Source organism: Aquarana catesbeiana, linkage group LG06, assembly GCF_042186555.1.
Source record: "Aquarana catesbeiana isolate 2022-GZ linkage group LG06, ASM4218655v1, whole genome shotgun sequence".
Lineage (NCBI taxonomy): Eukaryota > Metazoa > Chordata > Amphibia > Anura > Ranidae > Aquarana > Aquarana catesbeiana.
In genome coordinates, this window is record NC_133329.1 from 45210256 (window position 1) to 45231282 (window position 21027).

The 21027-nt window shown below is 42.2% G+C and overlaps 1 protein-coding gene across 1 annotated transcript in view; it reads left to right on the plus strand.

The window, feature by feature from the left end:
• LOC141147953 (uncharacterized) overlaps positions 1–21027 on the plus strand; it is a 483492-nt gene that overhangs the window by 196846 nt on the left and 265619 nt on the right. The window contains exon 13 of the mRNA XM_073635113.1: positions 10709–10978. Within this exon, the coding sequence (XP_073491214.1) occupies positions 10709–10978 (270 nt within the window). The remainder of the gene's footprint in view (positions 1–10708; positions 10979–21027) is intronic.

Genomic DNA, 21027 nt, shown 5'->3' on the forward strand with positions numbered 1-21027 from the left:
AAACTTTATTCAAAAAAAATAATAAAAACAAAAATAACTTGCTAAAAAAATAAAAACATAAACACAAAAATTGCTTTAAAAAACCAAAAAAAAAAAAACACAAAACAAAACTTGATTTTCCCAAAACCAAAAAAAAAGCCTGTTTGTGAAAATCAAAAAGCCAAAAATAATTTTTTGTGGATTTAGGTATAAATATTTAGATATAATTATATTTTGCTACATTATTAAGATATCATTCTATTTTTGTCAATGAACATTTTATACTAAATGCAGAACTGAATGCATAACAACCATTAATAAAAACATCTCCTTATAGGAATTAAATAAATGTGTGGTTTGTTATTTCAAGGCTCAGTATCATTTTAGTTATAATTGTAAAAAAGTTGTTTACAGTGGCAATGGAGCTTATTTAGACATTTAAAATTACAATACAGTTGGCACTACAACTGCTCGACCATAACCTAGGAGACAGCCCAAAAGAAAGGCAAGCAATAAATATAATGCAAGATTTCATCAATAATTTTTTTATTGGCAAAAATTATATATCCTGGCCCATTGCAATGGCCCCCCTACCCATAAAATAATTAACATATTGCTGTCTAACTTGACGGGCACTTTGGGGGGCCAAGCCAGTACGGACAGTATCCAGGCCTGTAAGGTTGGCTTCTATTTGTCCGGCCTCAGGCCCAACTGTGCCTATATAATTTGGAGCATGCTTATTTAAAAAGTTGTGCAGAATGCAGCACGATAAAATTATAAAATTAAGTTTGTATTCCGCCAAATTAATGGCTGTTTGAAACAGGCGGAACCGGCTGGCCAGAATTCCAAACGCATTCTCAACCACTCTTCTAGCTCTGGCCAGCCGGTAATTAAAAACCCTCCTCTCCGGGGTGAGTGTTCTTTGGGGGAATGGCCTCATGAGGTGCTTGCTGAGAGCGAAGGCTTCATCGGCAATGAAGACAAAGGGGAGTCCTTCCACGTTATCCTCATCAGGTGGCAATCCCAGGCCACCACTCTGGAGACGCTGGCAGAACTCCGTCTGGGCAAATACTCCTCCATCCGACATCCGGCCATTCTTCCCCACGTCCACATATAAAAAATCATAGTGTGCCGACACCACCGCCATTAAAACAATACTGTGGAACCCCTTATAATTAAAATAATATGACCCCGAATGGGGTGGTGGCACAATGTGGACATGTTTCCCATCTATAGCCCCTCCACAATTGGGAAAGTCCCAACGGCTGGCAAAATGGGATGCCACAGTCTGCCATTCCTGTGGCGTTGAAGGAAACTGTGAAATCAAAAAAGAAAACCAAAATCAATTAATTTGTAAGCTAACATTGCAAGAAAATTAGACAATTAAAAACATTATTCCCCAGCATCAGTATAACATTCAATAATTTAATTCTTCTGGAATAACTAATATGGAAAGGCACACTTATCAGATTGCTCACCCCCTCTGATGGAACATTGATTACATTTTAGGGGGTTGTGAAATCCCTAAAAAAAATTACTTTTAGGACACGCAGGAATTTAGGGACTAAAAAGGCTACAAGACTGCAGTTGTCGCACTCTGCAGGTGCAGTTGCTAACCAGCTTACAGTAAATGAGGTAATGTAAAAAGGCATTCATGTTGCAAGGAGTACACAATCACATGCAAGGGCAATTAATGAAAACACTTTGAGGCTTGCATATGATTTGATGATGGAAATCAGCAGAGCTTCTGCTCATTTAATAAAGCACTGGAACAAATGCACTTGTAGAGTGCACATGCATTTTGCAAAGTGCCACATATATTTGCTTTAGACAAATCAACACCACAGAACATTCCAGCAAATTTTAACGAGGGTGGGGGTGGGGGGGTTGTGAAATCTAGATAATTGCTCATTAGCAGCAAACTATTTGGAGTGAGTTTAGGTGGGGGGGGGGGGGGTTGTGAAATCTAGATAATTGCTCATTAGCAGCAAACTATTTGGAGTGAGTTTAGGTGGGGGGGGGGGGGGGGGTTGTGAAATCTAGATAATTGCTCATTAGCAGCAAACTATTTGGAGTGAGTTTAGGTGGGGGGGGGGGGGTTGTGAAATCTAGATAATTGCTCATTAGCAGCAAACTATTTGGAGTGAGTTTAGGTGGGGGGGGGGGGTTGTGAAATCTAGATAATTGCTCATTAGCAGCAAACTATTTGGAGTGAGTTTAGGTGGGGGGGGGGGGGTTGTGAAATCTAGATAATTGCTCATTAGCAGCAAACTATTTGGAGTGAGTTTAGGTGGGGGGGGGGGGGTTGTGAAATCTAGATAATTGCTCATTAGCAGCAAACTATTTGGAGTGAGTTTAGGTGGGGGGGGGGGTTGTGAAATCTAGATAATTGCTCATTAGCAGCAAACTATTTGGAGTGAGTTTAGGTGGGGGGGGGGGTTGTGAAATCTAGATAATTGCTCATTAGCAGCAAACTATTTGGAGTGAGTTTAGGTGGCGGGGGGGGGGGGTTGTGAAATCTAGATAATTGCTCATTAGCAGCAAACTATTTGGAGTGAGTTTAGGTGGGGGGGGGGGGTTGTGAAATCTAGATAATTGCTCATTAGCAGCAAACTATTTGGAGTGAGTTTAGGTGGGGGGGGGGGGTTGTGAAATCTAGATAATTGCTCATTAGCAGCAAACTATTTGGAGTGAGTTTAGGTGGGGGGGGGGGGGGGGGTTGTGAAATCTAGATAATTGCTCATTAGCAGCAAACTAAATACACTCAAACAAAATACATTCCAAATGAGTAGACTAGGTGGATATGTTCCCATCTCTTCATGCTGGGAAGGTTATTGAAGGAAAATATACATGCATGACAAAAAATAACAGGAAAAAAATCCAGCATGTGTGAGGATAAAAAGGGGACATTCACACTATATTGCAATGATGGTAAGTAGTGTTTGAAGCAAGAAATACATTATATTATCAAAGATTACATAAAAGAACATGTGATGCTAATAAAAGAAAAATATCTTACCTTAATATAGTCCTTCTGCAGGACCTGTATGATGGCAGAACAGGTCTCTGGGATAATGATCCCCAGAGCCTGGGGGGAGATGCCTGTCGAGAACTTAAGGTCCTGCAGGCTTCTCCCTGTGGCCAAATACCGCAAGGTAGCGACCAGCCTCTGCTCCGGAGTGATGGCTTGCCTCATGCAGGTATCCTGCCTGCTGATATAGGGGGTCAGCAAAGCCAACAAACGGTCAAAAACGGGGTCCGTCATCCGGAGAAAGTTCCTGAAATCCTCAGGATTATTCTCACGGATCTCACGGAGCAAAGGCATGTGACAGAACTGGTCACGCTGAAGCAACCAATTCTTGGTCCATGAACTCCTCCTCGCCCTGTTCATGGACTGGTCTTGGGCTGAAGAATAAACTACAGCACCAAGCACATACAATGCACGAGCTCTACGACGAGTACGTACAGGTAACATGGCTTCAAAACGGTCGGCTGGTCAGAACGCACTAAACAGAACGCACTGAAGAACAGCAAGGCCTGTGAAGAACGACCTGAAAATCAGGAACGAGCGGCCAATAAAACAAAGATTTCTCAATGCCAACTGACCAAACGCACTGAAAAGCAGATACAAACCTCACAAGCACAGACTGAACAACAGTTAAAACGAACTGAAAAATACGAGTCTCACAAGCGCGAATCGTCTCTCACCAAACTTCTACTAACACGAGATAAACACGAGATTAGCAGAAGGAGCCCAAAGGGTGTCGTACGGGCTATTGAACTTCCGTTTTATAGTCTCGTCGGACTTGGTGTACGTCACCGCGTACTAGGCTGTCGTACTTTTGTGTGGTCGTGTGTGCGCAAGTCCGTTCGTAACAAAGTCTGCCGCAAGTCCGCCGAAGGTACGTCGGAAGTCTGTCGGACAGGCTGTCGGACTTTTGTAGACGAAAAGTCCGACCATGTGTACGCGGCATTAGACCTCTCTGCTGCCTTTGACACAGTTGACCACCTGCTCCTCCTCAGTAAATTACACTCCCTTGGCCTCCGTGATTCTGCTTTATCCTGGTTCTCCTCCTACCTATCTCAGCGCACTTTCAGTGTCACTTACAATTCCATCTCCTCAACTCCTCTTCCTTTTTCTGTTGGGGTACATATCGGTATGGATGTCACCCCACTTCCTCAAACTCGCTCTTTCTAAAACTGAGCTTGTTATATTTCCTCCTTCACGGTCCCCCTCCTGTAACTTCACCATTAATATCAACAACACAACCATTAGTCCCTCCACACATGCCAGGGTGCTGGGTGTAATCCTTGACTCTGACCTCTCCTTCAGCCCCCATATCCAATCGCTGGCTAAATCCTGCCACCTTAACCTCTAACATCTCCATAATTCGACCCTTCCTGACTAATGACACTACAAAGCAACTTTTTCACTCCTTGATTATTTCCCGCCTTGACTGCTGCAACTCTCTCCTTAATGGCCTACCCTTAAGCAGGCTATCCCCCCTTCAGTCTATTATGAATTCTGCTGCTAGACTAATACACTTCACTAATCGATCCGTGACTGCCACCCCTCTCTTCCAATCCCTTCACTGGCTTCCCCTACCTCACCATGTAAAATTCAAAATGCTAACCATAACATACAAGGCCATTCACAACATTATTTATTATTATTATTATTCAGGATTTATATAGCGCCAACAGTTTACGCATCGCTTTACAATATAAAAGGGAGACAATACAGTTATAATACAATACAATACAATAGGATTAAGAGGGCCCTGCTCAGAAGAGCTTACAATCTAATAGGGTGGGGCAGGTGGTACAAAAGGTTGTAACTGTGGGGAATGAGCTGATGGAAGTGATAGGAGATTAGTTGGAGACGTGATAGGCTTTCCTGAAGAGATGAGTTTTCAGGGATTGCCTGAAGGTAGCAAGAGTAGGGGATAGCCGGATAGATGGAGGTAGCGAGTTCCAGAGGATGGGAGAGGCTCTGGAGAAATCCTGGAGATGAGCATGGGAGGAGGAGATGAGAGAGCTTGAAAGCAGGAGGTCTTGAGAAGAGCAGAGAGGTCGATTTGGGTGATATTTGGAGACAAGATTAGTGATGTAGCTCGGGGCAGAGTTGTAAATGGCTTTGTATGTTGTGGTTAGAATTTTGAATTTAATTCGCTGGGTGATTGGGAGCCAGTGTAGGGATTGGAGGAGAGGGGTGGTGGTCAGTGTAGGGATTGGAGTAGAGGGTTGGCAGACACTGAGCGGTTGGTAAGGTGGATAAGTCTGGCAGCAGCATTCATGATAGACTGAAGAGGGGAGGAGCCTATGGAGAGGTAAGCCAATGAGAAGGGAGTTGCAATAGTCAAGGCAAGAGATAACAAGGGAGTGAATGAGGAGCTTGGTGGTTTCATTTGTTAAAAAAGGGCGAATTTTAGAGATGTTACGGAGGTGAATTCTACAAACTTTTGACAGCGATTGGATTTGAGGCTGAAATGACAAGTCAGAGTCTAGGATTACACCTAGTACCCTGGCGTGAGGGGAGGGACTGATGGTTGCATTGTTGATTTTGATGGAAAACAACATCGCCCCTATCTACATCACCAACCTCATCTGACAGATATCGCCCAAATCGTCCCCTCTGCTCCTCCCAGGACCTACTGCTCTCTAGCTCCCTTGTTACCTCCTCTCATGCTCGCCTTCAGGACTTCTCCAGAGCCTCTCCCATCCTCTGGAACTTCCTGCCCCAGTATGTCCGATCAGCCCCTACCCTGTCCACCTTTAGGAGATCCCTAATAACTCATTTATTCAGGGAAGCCTATCGCACACCCACCTAACAACTGTCCCCGAGCCACCCCCATCAAATCATTCTCTGCAGCTATTACCTTTTGTACCACCACCCCCTCCCTTTAGAATGTAAACTCTACGAGCAGGGCCCTCCTGTACCTTCTGTATTGAACTGTACTGTAACTGTGTAGTTCCCCCTCTACATTGTAAAGCGTAAACTGTTGGCGCTATATAAATCATGTATAATAATAATAATAATGATGATGGGAAGCTCTGCTGACTTCCATCATCCATTCATGTGCAAGCAAAAATGCTGTTTTTTTCCCTGCATGTGATTGGGTATTCTTTGTAAAGTGAAGCTTTACCTCATTTACTAAGCTCTGGAGCAACTTCATTCCTTCATTTAGATCGAGTAAAGGAAGGTTCATAACTCCCGTCAGTTTTTTTTTCCAATCTTTGTCCCATTGAGGAGTTTTCTCCTTACTTTCCGTCCCATAGCCAAACAGGAAGTGAGAGGAAACACCCAGAAAATTAACCACTTAAGCCCCGGAAGATTTTCTGTCGTGCGACGTTGTACCCACACAAAATTGACGTCCTTTTTTCCCCACAAATAAAGCTTTCATTTAGTGGTATTTGATCACCTCTGCGGTTTTTATTTTTTGTGCTATAAACAAAAGAAGAGCGACAATTTTGAAAAAAAATACAATATTTTGTACTTTTTGCTATAATAAATATCCCCAATTTTTTCTAAAAAAACCACAATTTTTTTCCTCAGTTTAGGCCGATATGTATTCTTCTACATATTTTTGGAAAAAAAAAAATCGCAATAAGCGTATGTAGCGCTGACATTTTTGCTTTCTAATGCCATATAATGCAAAACAATAGACAATGTTATATACTGGTATTTGGCTCCCTCTATCGGTATAAATGTGAAAGGGACTTTGCTTATTTTCACACAAAGAAATTGACAGAGCCTGATAGGAAGTGACTTAAAGAGGAGTTCCACCCAGGGGGGCCATTAAAAAAAAAAAAAATTAAAAGTCAGCAGCTACAAATACTGCAGCTGCTGACTTTTAATTGGACACTTACCTGTCCCTGGGTCCAGTGATGCGGGGGATCGAAGCCCCGCTCGTTTCCCCCTCCGTTCAGCGACGCCGGCATTGCAACTGTGGGCGCCGGGCTGTGGCCATGATTGGCCGCTCAGTCACCTGGGACCTGTAATGGGTCCCAGATGATTGACAGGAGGGAGGGAGCAGAGCGGAGCCCTTCCTGTGCCGAGGGGGAAGTGATGTCACCAGCCCAGGCACTGGAAGGGGCAGACTATGAGGGACCCCCTAGCAACAGGCATTTAGAGGTAAGTTAAAAAAAAAAATAATATCCAAATGTTTTTTTGTTTTGTTTTTTAGGATTTTTTATGTATTTTTGTTTTTTTGGGTGGAACCCCACTTTAATGTTTACTTTGTGAAGGGATTTACCTACCCAGAATGCTCACTCTCCTTCCCATGAACACTGAGTGGCTGAACTGCATGCGGGGTAGGACATAAAAGGCCCGGCGCGGCCATTCTCTCTCTTCTGGACGCGTGGCCTGCCTACAAGGACCTGTGAGGAGGTGATCCAGAGAGTGTGGCCTACATCCTGCGGAGCGGAGCAAGCCACGGACTCTGTTTTGCCCCAGAGTGCTGGAGAGACAGTGTGACCGGATCGGGAAGAATCCAGAGACACCTGACGGAGCCATTAGAGGGTCCCGGTCATCTTGCGGAATGGAGCAGCGTGACGGCTTGGCCGCACCAGATGGACTGAGATCTTGCAGCGCAGAGGCATCCAGCTTATCAGGCCTGGTGTGGTGAGAGGGCTGTTGCCCAACGTTCTTTAACGCATGTTACACACTCAGACTCATACCACAGTGTGGCTGAGACCTGCAGTTCCGCAGAGGGGTCTCATACAAATAGACTGAGTACAAGCAGGCCTCAAGCCTATACTTCACTGAGAACTAATACTGTGTGGTTCAGAGACAATTACATCGGTGGTAGTTAAAAGTACATCACACAACAAGAACAGTTCCAGTCATCAGTTATATTACTTTTTATTGGCTTGTTGAACACTTGGATATAAAGCACTGCAGTATAATAGCTAGCAGAAGACAGAAGATCAAAAATTACAATCTTCAGTGCAAGGCCTTGTGTTCAGTCACAGTGACAGAGGACTGCATCATAAAGCAGGGGGAGCTCCTTAACAATTGTATTGTGCTGTGTTGATAACTTTGCATTACTGTGTTTAGTAGCAGCGTGCTGGAAGTGGGAAGGTGCTCAGTGTCGAGGCGTTGTCACACTGAGCACTGGTCCCACTTGGAGACGCACATGCAAGGGTCACTCAAGGAAGTTTTTTATTGTTAACAAATTGTGAATACTTATCGCACTGTCACATTACGTTTGTGTGGCAATGCAGTTATTGTAACTATTGTTTTTTTGCCAGTCTCAGTAAAATCATATTCTGGTTAATTGCAATTGGTGTGAATTGTTGTCCATTACCCTACAGGTGGAGCAACAGATACCCAGGTAAAGGTACATCATTGGTACATTGTTATTGTGGGATTGTTCTTTGTTGTTTAGCTTCACACTTAAACTGTTCCTAAGCTGTGTCAAGTGGGTCGAGCCAATTTATTGGGAGGGGTGGAATAGCAGAGTACAGGCCCAATCAAATATCAGCAGCTCCTTCGGGCGTCAGTGCTACACGTATATTGATTGGTTTGCACAAAGGTTATAGCATCTACAAAATAGGGGATAGATTTATGTCATTTTTATTATTATTTTTTTTTTTTACTAGTAATGGCGGCGATCTGAGAATTTTATCGGGACTGCGACATTATGGTGGACACATTGGACACTTTTGACACATTTTTGGGACCAGTGACATTTATACAGCGATCGGTGCTATAAAAATGCACTGATTACTGTATAAATGTCACTGGCAGGGAAGGAGTTAACACTAGGGGGCGATCAAGGGGTTAACTGTGTTCCCTGTGTGTGTTCTAACTGTGGGGGATGGGACTGACTAGAGGAGATGAGAGATCGTTGTTCCTAACTCGTAGGAACTCACGATCTGTCTCTCCTCTCCTCACAGAACAGGGATTTGTGAGTTTACACGTTCCTGTTCTGCCTCTGGTGCCCGCGATCGCGCTTAAAGGGACCGACGTACAGCTACGATGGTTCGCGGGAATGTGCCGACCTGCCGCCGTATAATGATGGTGGCTGGTCAGCAAGTGGTTAAAGGAATCCTTGGGGCCTCCCAGGTCACCAGAAGCAGTGACCTCATTGAAAAATTCCTCCTCTATTACTGTTCTGGGGACAATCCAAAATTGGGATTTTCTTTTACTTTCAGTGATAATGGTAAACAGGACAAATAGAGAGAGAGAATCTCCCTAACAGGGGCACAGACAGCAATAAAACCTGACAGGGGTTCTAATCCTTCTCTACTCTATCCAGTACTAAAACAAAAGTTTTCCTCTAGTTATACATTAAAGTGGAACTTCACTCTCTCAATCATCATTGTCTATTTTGAATCCTCACGCTGCTAGTATTAGTAAATAGATAGAGAATTATATCATATTTACTTGTTTTAAACCATTTTTTACATTTCTTCAGTTGCTTCCTGGTTTCCATGTCTAGGAAATGATGTCATCAATCCCAGGGGTCAGGGGTCTTCAGGAGAGGGGGAGGGGTTTTCTCAGCTAAGCAAACCTGCCTGTCTGCATGCCTGAGCTAAGGGCAGATGGATTCCAGGATGTAATTGCTCCATGAACCATCTGCCCTTATTCAAGATGGCCACAGCCAGAAATGAGAGGGGGTGTTTTTCTAGGGGATTTCTCAGCAAAATAAAGCATGGAGACATGGATGGATGGATGCGGGGGAGTTTGCTTTGAATATTATAAATGAAATACAGATACAGTACTCAGATACAGTGCAGTTCCACTTTAAGTAAATCAACCCCAATGATTTCCATATTTAGGTTTCTATACATTACTGGTGAGAGAACTGATCCAAAAAGGCAGAGACTACTCATAATTGGCAATTCTATATTTACATTCCTAAATACGGCATGTCTGGACCACGACTTCAAGTGATTGTAAACGATCACCTTGTAAAACAACCCATTCAGTTTAAAATAGAAATGGAAGGCAAAATATTTGTGTACAGAATTAAAAAACATTATAAATACCTTTTCCCCTCTTTTTCTAAGTGATCTCATTTCCTCTGTTCTCAGCTGCATAAGAATTGGGGAGAGGAGAAGCAGCAGCACACTGATCTTCCCAGTGAAAGGCTGTGTGTGTGGGGGGGGGAGGGGGGGTGTCAGGACAAGTCTGATCATTGGAGGAGAGCAGGCTGAGTTCCCAGCAGAGCTAGAGAACTGACCATGGTGTGTTCTCCTGCTTATAGTGGTCAGTTTTTAATAGGAAAGCAGAGGGACTGTCGGGAACACCGGGGATTTCACACAAAGGAAGCAATACAAAGAGAACAGGAGACTTTCTCATACAAGTACATGGTACAGCAACCACAGATCAGGAATATGAAATGTTGGGGTAACAGACATTTTAATTACCACATTCATTTATTATTTATTTCCTTCTGTGAATTGACTTTGACCCATTTTTTGTGGTATTTTCCAATCGTTTTGAGTGTTTTGCGGTGAATATGGTAAATCGGCATAGTGAAGTGACAATTTCAGGATCACATGTGATATTTAGGGGGAATTCGTCCGAACACCTAAATACCGCATGTGATGTACTTCAGTGAATGGAGTCCAGTGTGACTTTAGTGTTATATTATAATGGGTTTTGTTCCTAAATATTGGAAATAAAAATAGATTTCTACATTCTTCTGCCAACATATTGAATTGTAGACATCAAGGGAAAACAAATGATTAAAAAAATGTTTATAAATTTATTTTACAGAATGGACAGGAAAGGAGCACTTTGTGGACAAATATCGGGGGGAACTGATATATAGGATCCATCTAATAGATCCAATTCTGGATGATCTTATGACAAGGAGTCTGTTGACATCTGTGCAGTGTGACAGAATACGGGCCGAACCAACCACACGAGAGAAGATGAGAAGGCTGTACTCTGTGATCAGATGGAGGAGTAATACTGACAAGGATATTTTATACATCTTATTAAAGAAATATAACCCCTCAGTGATCGGATATCTGGAAGAGCGAGGTAAGTCTCACCACTATTTCACTATTTTATGTTGTGTCTTGCAGCGTGCTCTGCACCTAAATTTATCATGTTGCCAACAGTAACCAATCAGATTGAAAATGAAAGGAAGCCTAGGATTGGTTCTCTTGGTCATGTGATACTGTTTGCTGAAATTATTATTACAGTTTAATCATTTGTACCAACTGACATATCACACAAGGCCTGGTAAAGAGGAACTTTAATCAGAAAATGAAGTCCTGCTAGATGACGTCATACCGGCCCCTTTTACAGGTATAGATTGTAAAACAATAAATATAAGTGTCTATACAGTCCTGTGTAACATCCAGTAATACACGGTCTCACCCTGCTGCACATGCTCAGTTGCTGTCTATTTTTAGGCACTGCTGAAAATGTAGCCGACCTGCTGACAGCCTTAAAATGGAATGAAACCCTCTTATTCTTTTTACAGCCAAGGCAGCTGCTTTTGTTTGATCTGCAACTGCCATGGTGCTGCACATGTGATCAGTTATGATATCTACCATTTGATGGTTTGGCAGTTTGGTTGAGGACAGTTACTAATCCCGGCATTCCAGGAATGTAACTGTTTTGAAACCATTAAATCAAAGGGTTTATGATTTACTGCTGCTCAGGACTCTGGGCTTGAGCAAAATGGTGGCCTCCAGCAAGAAGAAACAGGAGCAATGTTGGAGGCAATTTTCAGCACAAACTAATTTTGGTAGTATAATTATTAATGTGGAATGTATGTTCCTTGCTAAAGAACATTATATTTTATCACATTGTTATGGGTAAAGTTCCACTTTAAGTCACTTGTAGAAATGATTTCTCTTCAAACAGGACATTTGCTGTTGTGATTGAGATCCATTTCTCTAGGACGTAGTTCATTGTGAAAGAACTCATCTCTTCTCCAGCATTGGCTTACTTTGTGGCTCTCAGCATTTAGTCATATGATAGTTCAGAGCTGCAAAAAGATATCAGAGACCTCCCTGCCATTCTGACAGGTAAAGATTCAATAATTACTGATAGGGATATTGGCTATTAGGGAACTGCCTCACTTTTACAGCCCCATTATAGGAGCAAAATCTGTGAGGTTTTTTAGCTTCTTTCTTAAAGTGGTTGTATACCCTGTACAAACACTTTCACCTACAGGTAAGCCTATATTAAGGCTTACCTGTAGGTGCTGGAAATATCCCCTAAACCTACACGGTTTAGGAGATATTTACAATGTCCCCATACGGTGATGTCTTCTGGGCATGCGCCAATGTATTCAGGATATGTGCACTCTAGAAAGGGCATGATGTGCCGTTTCTAGTGGGGTAATGCCATGACTGGCGGCTCCTGTGCATTAGTGACGTCACACAACTCCGGCCAGTCACAGAGCCAGAGTCCGCGGCCCCAGAAGGAAGAGGGGTGAAGAATCTACAATTCCTGCACAGGGGACAGCAGGGACATCGCAGGCTTCGATTTCAGGTAAGTGACACATAATGGGCTACTATGCGATGCGATGCATAGTAGCCCATTATGCTTTGCAGGGGAATAAAGAGGAAGTAAAACCCATAAGGGTTTACTTCCTCTTTAAATTGGTAGTAGACACAGCTGGGACATTTGTACCTTCAGGTATGCTTATAATAAAGCTTACCTGTAGATACAAGGAATATCTCCTAAGGCTCCATTCACACTAGCGCGTTTTTTGATGCATTTTGCATTTTGCAGAAATGCACGGGAATTTTTTAACATGGGTTCCTATGGAACATGTTCACATCAATGCTTTTTTGTATCTCTGCGTTTTTGGAAAGGGTCGGGGACTTTTTTTCATGCAAAAAGCAGCGTTTTGCATGTAATGGTTTTCAATGGACAAGCATCAAAAACGCAAGTGCACCGTTTTTGCAGCGTTTTTGATGCGTTTTTGGTGCGTTTTTGGTGCGTTTTTGCCGTTTTTTTTTTTTTTTTTTTTTATTTTTTTTTTTGTAATTTTTTTTTAAGACTGTAAAAAAAAAAGAAAAAAAAAAACGCAAAAACGCGGCAAAAACGCGGCAAAAACGCGGCTCAAAAACGTGGCAAGCATGAAAAAAAAACCTCCAAAAACGCTCAAAAGCAACATGCATAGGTGTGAATCGAGCCTAAATGTGCACTATTTAGGAGACATTCTCTGTTTCTGCTGCCAGTAACGTCACCAGCACATGCGCTCTGAAGGGACGGCATACTCGTGCCAACCCTTCAGAGCTCTGTGCCGTACCGTGACTCCCGCCCATATGCACGGGAGTGACATCATTGCAGCTCGGCCATTCAGACGGCCAGAGCCTGAAAACTCGGAAGGAAGACCATGTGAAGATGGAAACCCTGTCATGTCAGTGGTGACAGCAGACCGCTGGAGGACTTCATTCTAAGGTAAGTATATCACAATGAAAAACCAATCAGTGCAGCGTTATGAAAGAAACCATTAATCTACTACATATGATCCTATTCATAAAACCATGTGCATAAGATCCTCAAAAATATATAGACACAGAAAATAGCAAATATAAGTGTGTAATCAATCACTAAAACAAAAGTACATAATTAAATAAACATGATATCAAGTCTGTGGTAGTGAGCCCCTGTAGTCGCCAACTCGGGGTTCCCCAGGGCGTGGGGTCTTTTCACATGTGCAGCATCATGGCAGTTGTGGATTAAACAGAGACCAAGATGGCAGCTTCCTTGACTGAAAATGATAGGAGGGTTTACTTCCACTTTAATGCATAGAATGCATTAAGATAAAACACCTTCTGCCTTTACAACTCCTTTAATCTCAGGGCCCTTGGATGGTTTAACAGTTTGGTTGAGAGCACAACCAATTGGAGTGTTACATTTCCGGCACGTGTTTTATGGATGGGTTTACTTCCGCTTTAAGATAAAAAGCCTTCTGTGTGCAGCAGCCCTCAGCCCCCCTAATACTTACCTGAGCCCATCTCTAACCAGCGATGTTCCAGGAGTGTCTCAGCTGCCCAAGACTCCTCTCCTCATTGGCTGAGACGGCAGCGCCGCGTCATTGGCTCCCACTGCTATCAATCAAATTCAGTGAGCCAATGAGAGAGAGAGGGCGGGGCCAGGTCGCAGCTGTCTGAATGGACACAGGGAGCTGTGATATTGACTCGGGTGCCCCCATAGCAAGCTGCTTCCTGTGGGGGTGCTCAACAGGAGGGAGGGGCCAGGAGTGCTGAAAAGGGACTCGGGCCACTCTGTGCAAAACCAAATCCACAGAGCAGGTAAGTTTAACATGCTTGCTATTTAAAAAAAAAAAAAAAACACACACGGCTTTACAATCACTTTGCCTCATGCACACTGGATGTTAAAATAACGTTATAAAAACGTCCAGTGTGCATGAGGCCTGAATGGCACAGACTTCATTAGTTTAGGGTGTGGATAAGAAATAAAGGGTCCCATGTCTAGATCCACACATTCTGGGATCTTATTTATTGCAGTTATACAAACCATCTCATGTAACCTGCAATACTTTCTCCTATTGATCTCTATGAGGAGGTATTTTCCAGGTCACGAGGATTAGCATATGATCGGACTATCGCAGCTCTCATGGGGTCTAACAATGTAAAATTCAGTGAACTCTCAGACTTTGACATGACTTGGTGCTTGGTTTTTAAGTAGCCTTGCAAAATTTGAAAAGCAACCTTTTTTGTGTACAGTGCCTTGAAAAAGTATTCATACCCCTTGAATTTTTCCACATTTTGTCATGTTACAACCAAAAACGTAAATGTATTTTATTGGGATTTTATGTGATAGACCAACACAAAGTGGCACATAGTTGTGAAGTTTTCAATATTTTTTTACAAATAAATATGTGAAAAGTGGGGCCTGCATTTGTATTCAGACCCTCTTTACTCTGATACCCCTAACTAAAATCTTGTGGAACCAATTGCCTTCAGAAGTCACCTAATTAGTAAATAGAGTCCACCTGTGTGTAATTTAATCTCAGTATAAATAAAGCTGTTCTGTAAAGCCCTCAGAGGTTTGTTAGAGAACCTTAGTGAACAAACAGCACCATGAAAGCCAAAGAACACACCAGACAGGTCAGAGATAAAGTTGTGGAGAAGTATAAAGCAAGGTTAGGTTATAAAAAAATATCCCAAGCTTTTAACATCTCACGGAACACTGTTCAATCCATCATCCGAAAATGGAAAGAGTATGGCACAACTGCAAACCTACCAAGACATGGCCGTCCACCTAAACTGACAGGCTAGGAAATAGAGGACCCAAGATTCACAGAAGACCGGTTGGTATTCATTCACCACATCCCAGGTATTGGACAGGTAAACTGACAGGCTGGGCAAGGAGAGCAATCATCAGAGAAGCAGCCAAGAGGTCCATGGTAACTCTGGAGGAGCTGCAGAGATCCACAGCTCAGGTGTCCATTAGTTGTGCACTCCACAAATCTGGCCTTTATGGAAGAGTGGCAAGAAGAAAGTCATTGTTAAAAGAAAGCCATAAGAAGTCCTGTTTGCAGTTTGCGAGAAGCCATGTGGGGGACACAGCAAACATGTGGAAGAAGGTGCTCTGGTCAGATAATACCAAAATTGAACTTTTTGGCCTAAAAGCAAAACGCTATGTGTGGAGGAAAACTAACACTGCACATCACCCTGAACACACCATCCCCATTGTGAAACATGGTGGTGGCAGCATCATGTTGTGGGGATGCTTTTCTTCAGCAGGGACAGGGAAGCTGGTCAGATTTGATGGGAAGATGGATGGAGCCAAATACAGGACAATCTTAGAAAAAAAACGGTTAGAGTCTGCAAAAGACTTGAGACTGGGGCGGAGGTTCACCTTCCAGCAGGACAACGACCCAAAACATACAGCCAGAGCTACAATGGAATGGTTTAGATCAAAGCATATTCATGTGTTAGAATGGCCCAGTCACAGTCCAGACCTAAATCCAATTAAGAATATGTGACAAGACTTGAAAATTGCTGTTCCCAGAAGCTCTCCATCCAATCTGACAGAGCTTGAGATATTTTGCAAAGAAGAATGGGCAGAAATGTCCCTCTAGATGTGCAAAGCTGGTAGAGACATCCCCAAAAAGACCTGCAGCTGTAATTGCAGAGAAAGGTGGTTCTACAAATTATTGACTGAATACAAATGCCCCCCCACACTTTTCACATATTTATTTGTAAAAAAATGTTGAAAACTATTTATCATTCTCCTTCCACTTCACAATTATGTGCCACTTTGTGCTGGTCTAACACAAAAAATCCCAATAAAATACATTTACGTTTTTGGTTGTAACATCACAAAATGCGGAGAATTTCCAGGGGTGTGAATACTTATTCAAGGCACTGTATCGCATATATATATAAAATCTCCATCCAATACATGAAATCAAGAAAAATGCGAATATAGTGACTAAATATATATGACCAATATTTAAAAAAATACTAAAAAAAAGAAATCATATGTAAAAAAAAGTCCATGCATATAAAAATATATTGTACACCCAAAAAGTAGAAGAAATATAGAAAAAAATGGCTGGTGTTAGCGCTTCAATCATGCCACCATGGTTTATATGGTGTCAGGATGATTGAAGCGCAATATTTCTATTATTACATTGTAATATAGAATGAAACAGTTCAACTCACCATAAAGCAGAATCTGCCACCAGATGCAGAGTATCATTTGACACAATTCCTGCCACCAGATGTGGATTGTCACCTGCAACCAGATGTGCTTTGTCTTTTTCACCAGATGTGGATTGTCACTGCAGTGGTGGCAGCACAGGCATGTGCATTAATTCAGAGGCAGGTCTGGAGTGGTGGGTTCCAAGTGAGGGAGAACAGCGGTGATGGGGGGGCGGTGAGAGATGACCTCATCTCTCTGCTCCCCCCGCCTCACCTCCAGCAGTGTAGTGGCCCCACTGTGAGGGCGGAATAGCGGTGATGCGGGCAGGCGGTCAGAGATGATGTCATCTCTCTGCTCGCCCACTGCTGCCACACATCAGACAGTGCAGCCTTCATGGCCCGGCTGCAAACAGGCCATGGCCCAGTAGCGGGCCGCTGCCCGGGGGTTGGGGACCCCTGCAATTCACTGATTGTGCAACTCCCAATTAGTGAATCTCTTCTCCAAAAAGTGATCATATGACACACACATCTCCGTACCCTTCACCCCACCTCAAGGGTGTCCTCTCATCATCTGAATAGGACCTTGTTATGCTAGAGGAGGTCACAAGCACTTATATTAATAATATAAGGGGGTACTGTTCTTCATAACCTTTCTGTCCCCCTTGATCACAGCTGACGCATTGCGCCCAATAGGCTCTCAAAGGCTATGTGGCCTTTTTAACATATTATTTGTTTTTTAATATTTTTTAAAATATTGGTCATATTTTGTCACTATATTCATATTTTTCTGGATTTCTGGTGTGATATATATGCATTTGCACTATTTATGCCTTTGCACTATTCTTTCAGTTTATGTATTATTAGATTAACGGTCCTATTGAATGTTTACAATTTATGATTTACGATTGGGTAGTGCTACATCACTTTTAGGATTATATATTATATTGCGTTTAGCACATATTGGTAAGTGCACTTTTGAAAACGCGTTAGCCAGCGGTGGTTCATACAACCTCTTCCTAGGACCTGAAGACCGCTACCAGTGGACCAATCGCTTTGTTGCTGTATTTAGTGCGATTTTTTTCTTCCTACCTTTGTGAATAGATTTTTATCTTGTTTTTACTAATAAATTTACCTTAGGATAATGCACTAGGCTGGTGCGCTCTCTTTTTTTCTTATCATTTTCTTATCACTTTTGATGTTGGCAGCTTCCGTTTTATTTATTTGTATTTTACATATATGTATTTTTTATGAGGTGTATCAGAGGTGTTATTGAGGTTGGAAGCGGAAGGTTTTATTTATTTATAATAGCCAAAATAACCACAAGATGGCAGTATATATTACCCAACTATACAAAGGCCAAATAAACAATGGCTAAGGAAATGAACTGAAAGGGGGGTTCCGGACGCAATATTTTTTTTAAAAGTCAGCAGTTGCAAACACTGTAGCTGCTGACTTTTAATAAGGACACTTACCTGTCCAGTGAGCCCGCGATGTCGACCCCCCGAGGCCAATCTGCCCATCGGATCAGCCGCCGGCGCCTCCATCTTAACGAAGGGAAACAGGCAGTGGAGCCTTGCGGCTTCACTGCCCGTTTCCTACTGCGCATGCGCGAGTCGTGCGGCACTTTGTGAATGGCCCCGTGGTTTTCTGGGACACAGTTCCCAGAAGGCAACGGGGCCGCTCGCCGAAGAGGAGGAAGAGGCAGATTAGGAAGACTGCCTAGCAACAAGGGTTTCAGGTAAGTTAAAAAAAAAAAAAATTTTCAAATGTTTTTTTTACATTTTTTAAAGATTTTTGATGCAATTTTTTACTTTAGGGTGACCCTCCACTTTAAATGTAAATTCTCATAATAAAGTGTAACCGCACAAAGAAGTAAAATAGTTTAAACCTTAGAAATCTGCCAACTCACTAAGTCAGTGCGCTCCCTGCAGCAGATGTATAATATAAAAGAACAACAATGACTGGAATACCAGTCACAGGGAAGCTGCTTTCTCAGGACACAGGAGGTGCATCATAAGCAACTAAATGAAATCAAGAAAATACAAAATATCTTTATAGATGTCAAATATTGAATGAAAATTGTATAAAAAAATTATACACATATACAAATACCTTTCTTCTACAACTTTGTCTTTTTTATTGGTGGAAGAAGCATGTGTGTGTGTGTGTGTGTTTTTTTTTTTAATACTATTCTCATTTAATATTTGACATTTAGAAAATATATTTTGTATTTACTTAGAGTCTAACTAAAGGGAAAAAAAATATTTTAGTTTTGGATAAGGTGGAGAGGTATTAGAACACCTTTACCATTATCACTGAAAGTGAAAGTAAAAGAAAATCCCAAATCTTGGGTTGTCCCCAGAAAAGTTTTAGAAGGGAGATCTTCCAATGGGGACACTAGTTCTGGTGACCTGGGAGGGGGGGGTCCCCAATGGATTCTCTTAATTTTCTGGGATTTCCTCTCACTTCCTGTTTTGACAATGGGACACAGATGGCAAAAAAAAATTTAAAAAAATCTGACAGGTGTTTTAACCCTCCATTACTCTATCCAAAATGAAAAATAAAGTTTTGCATTTGGTTACAATTTCAAGCAGCCTTTCTCAACCTTTTCAACACAGAGGAACCCTGGAAATAACTTTCCAATCTCAGGGAACCCCTGATAAAAACAACTATATCTACAACTCATGATACATTGGTGTGATGCTCAAGGAGCCCCTAGCAACCTCTGAATCAACCCTGGGTGATTTAAAGTCCTTTTTACTGTGACATTTGGGAAGTCATTGCTATATCTTTGGACGGGTCTGTTTTGTCTTATTAGAGAAGAGCCAGGGGCAAAGTCCAACCCCTGAAAAACAACCCCACACCATAATCCCCCCTCCACCAAATGATTTGGATCAATGCACAAAGCAAGGTCCATAAAGACATGGATGAGCAATTTTGGGGTGAAGGAACTTGACTGGCCTGCACAGAGCCCTGACCTCAACCTGATAGAACACCTTTGGAATGAATTAGAGTGGAGACTGCGAGCCGGGCCTTCTCATCCTTGCCATCAGTGCCTGACTTCACAGATGAGTTCCTGGAAAAATGGTCAAATATTCCAATAGACACACTCCTAAATCTTGTGGACAGCCTTCCCAGAAGAGTTGAAGCTGTTATAGCTGCAAAGGGAGGGCCAACTCAATATTGAACCCTACGAACTAATGCCCCGTACACACGGTCGGACTTTGTTCAGACATTCCGACAACAAAATCCTAGGATTTTTTCCGACGGATGTTGGCTCAAACTTGTCTTACACACGGTCACACAAAGTTGTTGGAAAATCTGATCGTTCTAAACGCGGTGACATAAAACATGTACGTCGGGACTATATACAGGGCAGTGGCCAATAGCTTTCATCTCTTTATTTATTCTGAGCATGCGTGGCACTTTGTCCGTCGGATTTGTGTACACACGATTGGAATTTCCGACAACAGATTTTGTTGTCGGAAAATTTTATATCCTGCTCTCAAACTTTGTGGGTCGGAAAATCCGATGGAAAATGTGTGATGGAGCCCACACACGGTCGGAATTTCCGACAACAAGGTCCTATCACACATTTTCCGTCGGAAAATCCGACCGTGTGTACGGGGCATAAGACTGGTATACCATTAAAGTTCACATGTAAAGGCAGGAGTCCCAAAATTTTTGGTAATATAGTGTATGTCATATGTAGTGGGAATACGTTTCTTTTTTACAAATATCTTTGGACAATCAGATTAGGAATAAACACGTATTCTTACAAAGGTGTGGAACTTGAGCTGTTAGGAGAGGAGTGTCATTGGTTTGAAGGTTTGTCAGATACCAGAAGCTGTTATAGCTGCACAGGGTGGGCCAACTCATTATTGAACCCTATGGACTAAAACTGGGATTCCATTAAAGTTCATGTGCGTGTAAAGGCAGGTGTCCCAATACTTTTAGTAATTTAGTGTATGTTCTAACAAGGGAGAAGACCATTGTGATTTGTATGTACATTGTATTATGTTTGCAGTGATTGGTAGGTTTGTAGTAAATGATGGATATTCTTGTATATTCACAAAAAAGTCTCTAAAAATCTGGCAAAATGACAGGAAAAAATTGATAGAAAAAGAACTTATAAGAGAAAGCCTAAGCTGTCTCTGTAAGACTGGGATTTTTGGAAGGAGACACTGACATCTGTATAGCAAGGTAAGCACAAAATCATAAGAATTTTGTTTAAAAGCTTAAATTTATTAATACAAAAATGCAATAAATAATATCATATAAAATCACAATATTTTCATAATACATAGTTTGTGATTGATACTGAGATGTACTATTGCACAAGATGCTTGGATATGCAGAGGGCCAACATGTTTCACAGTTTCCTGCTTCTTCAAGGGCGTCGCACGCATCTGTAGATTCATCTAGATTGCATAAAACAACATTAGA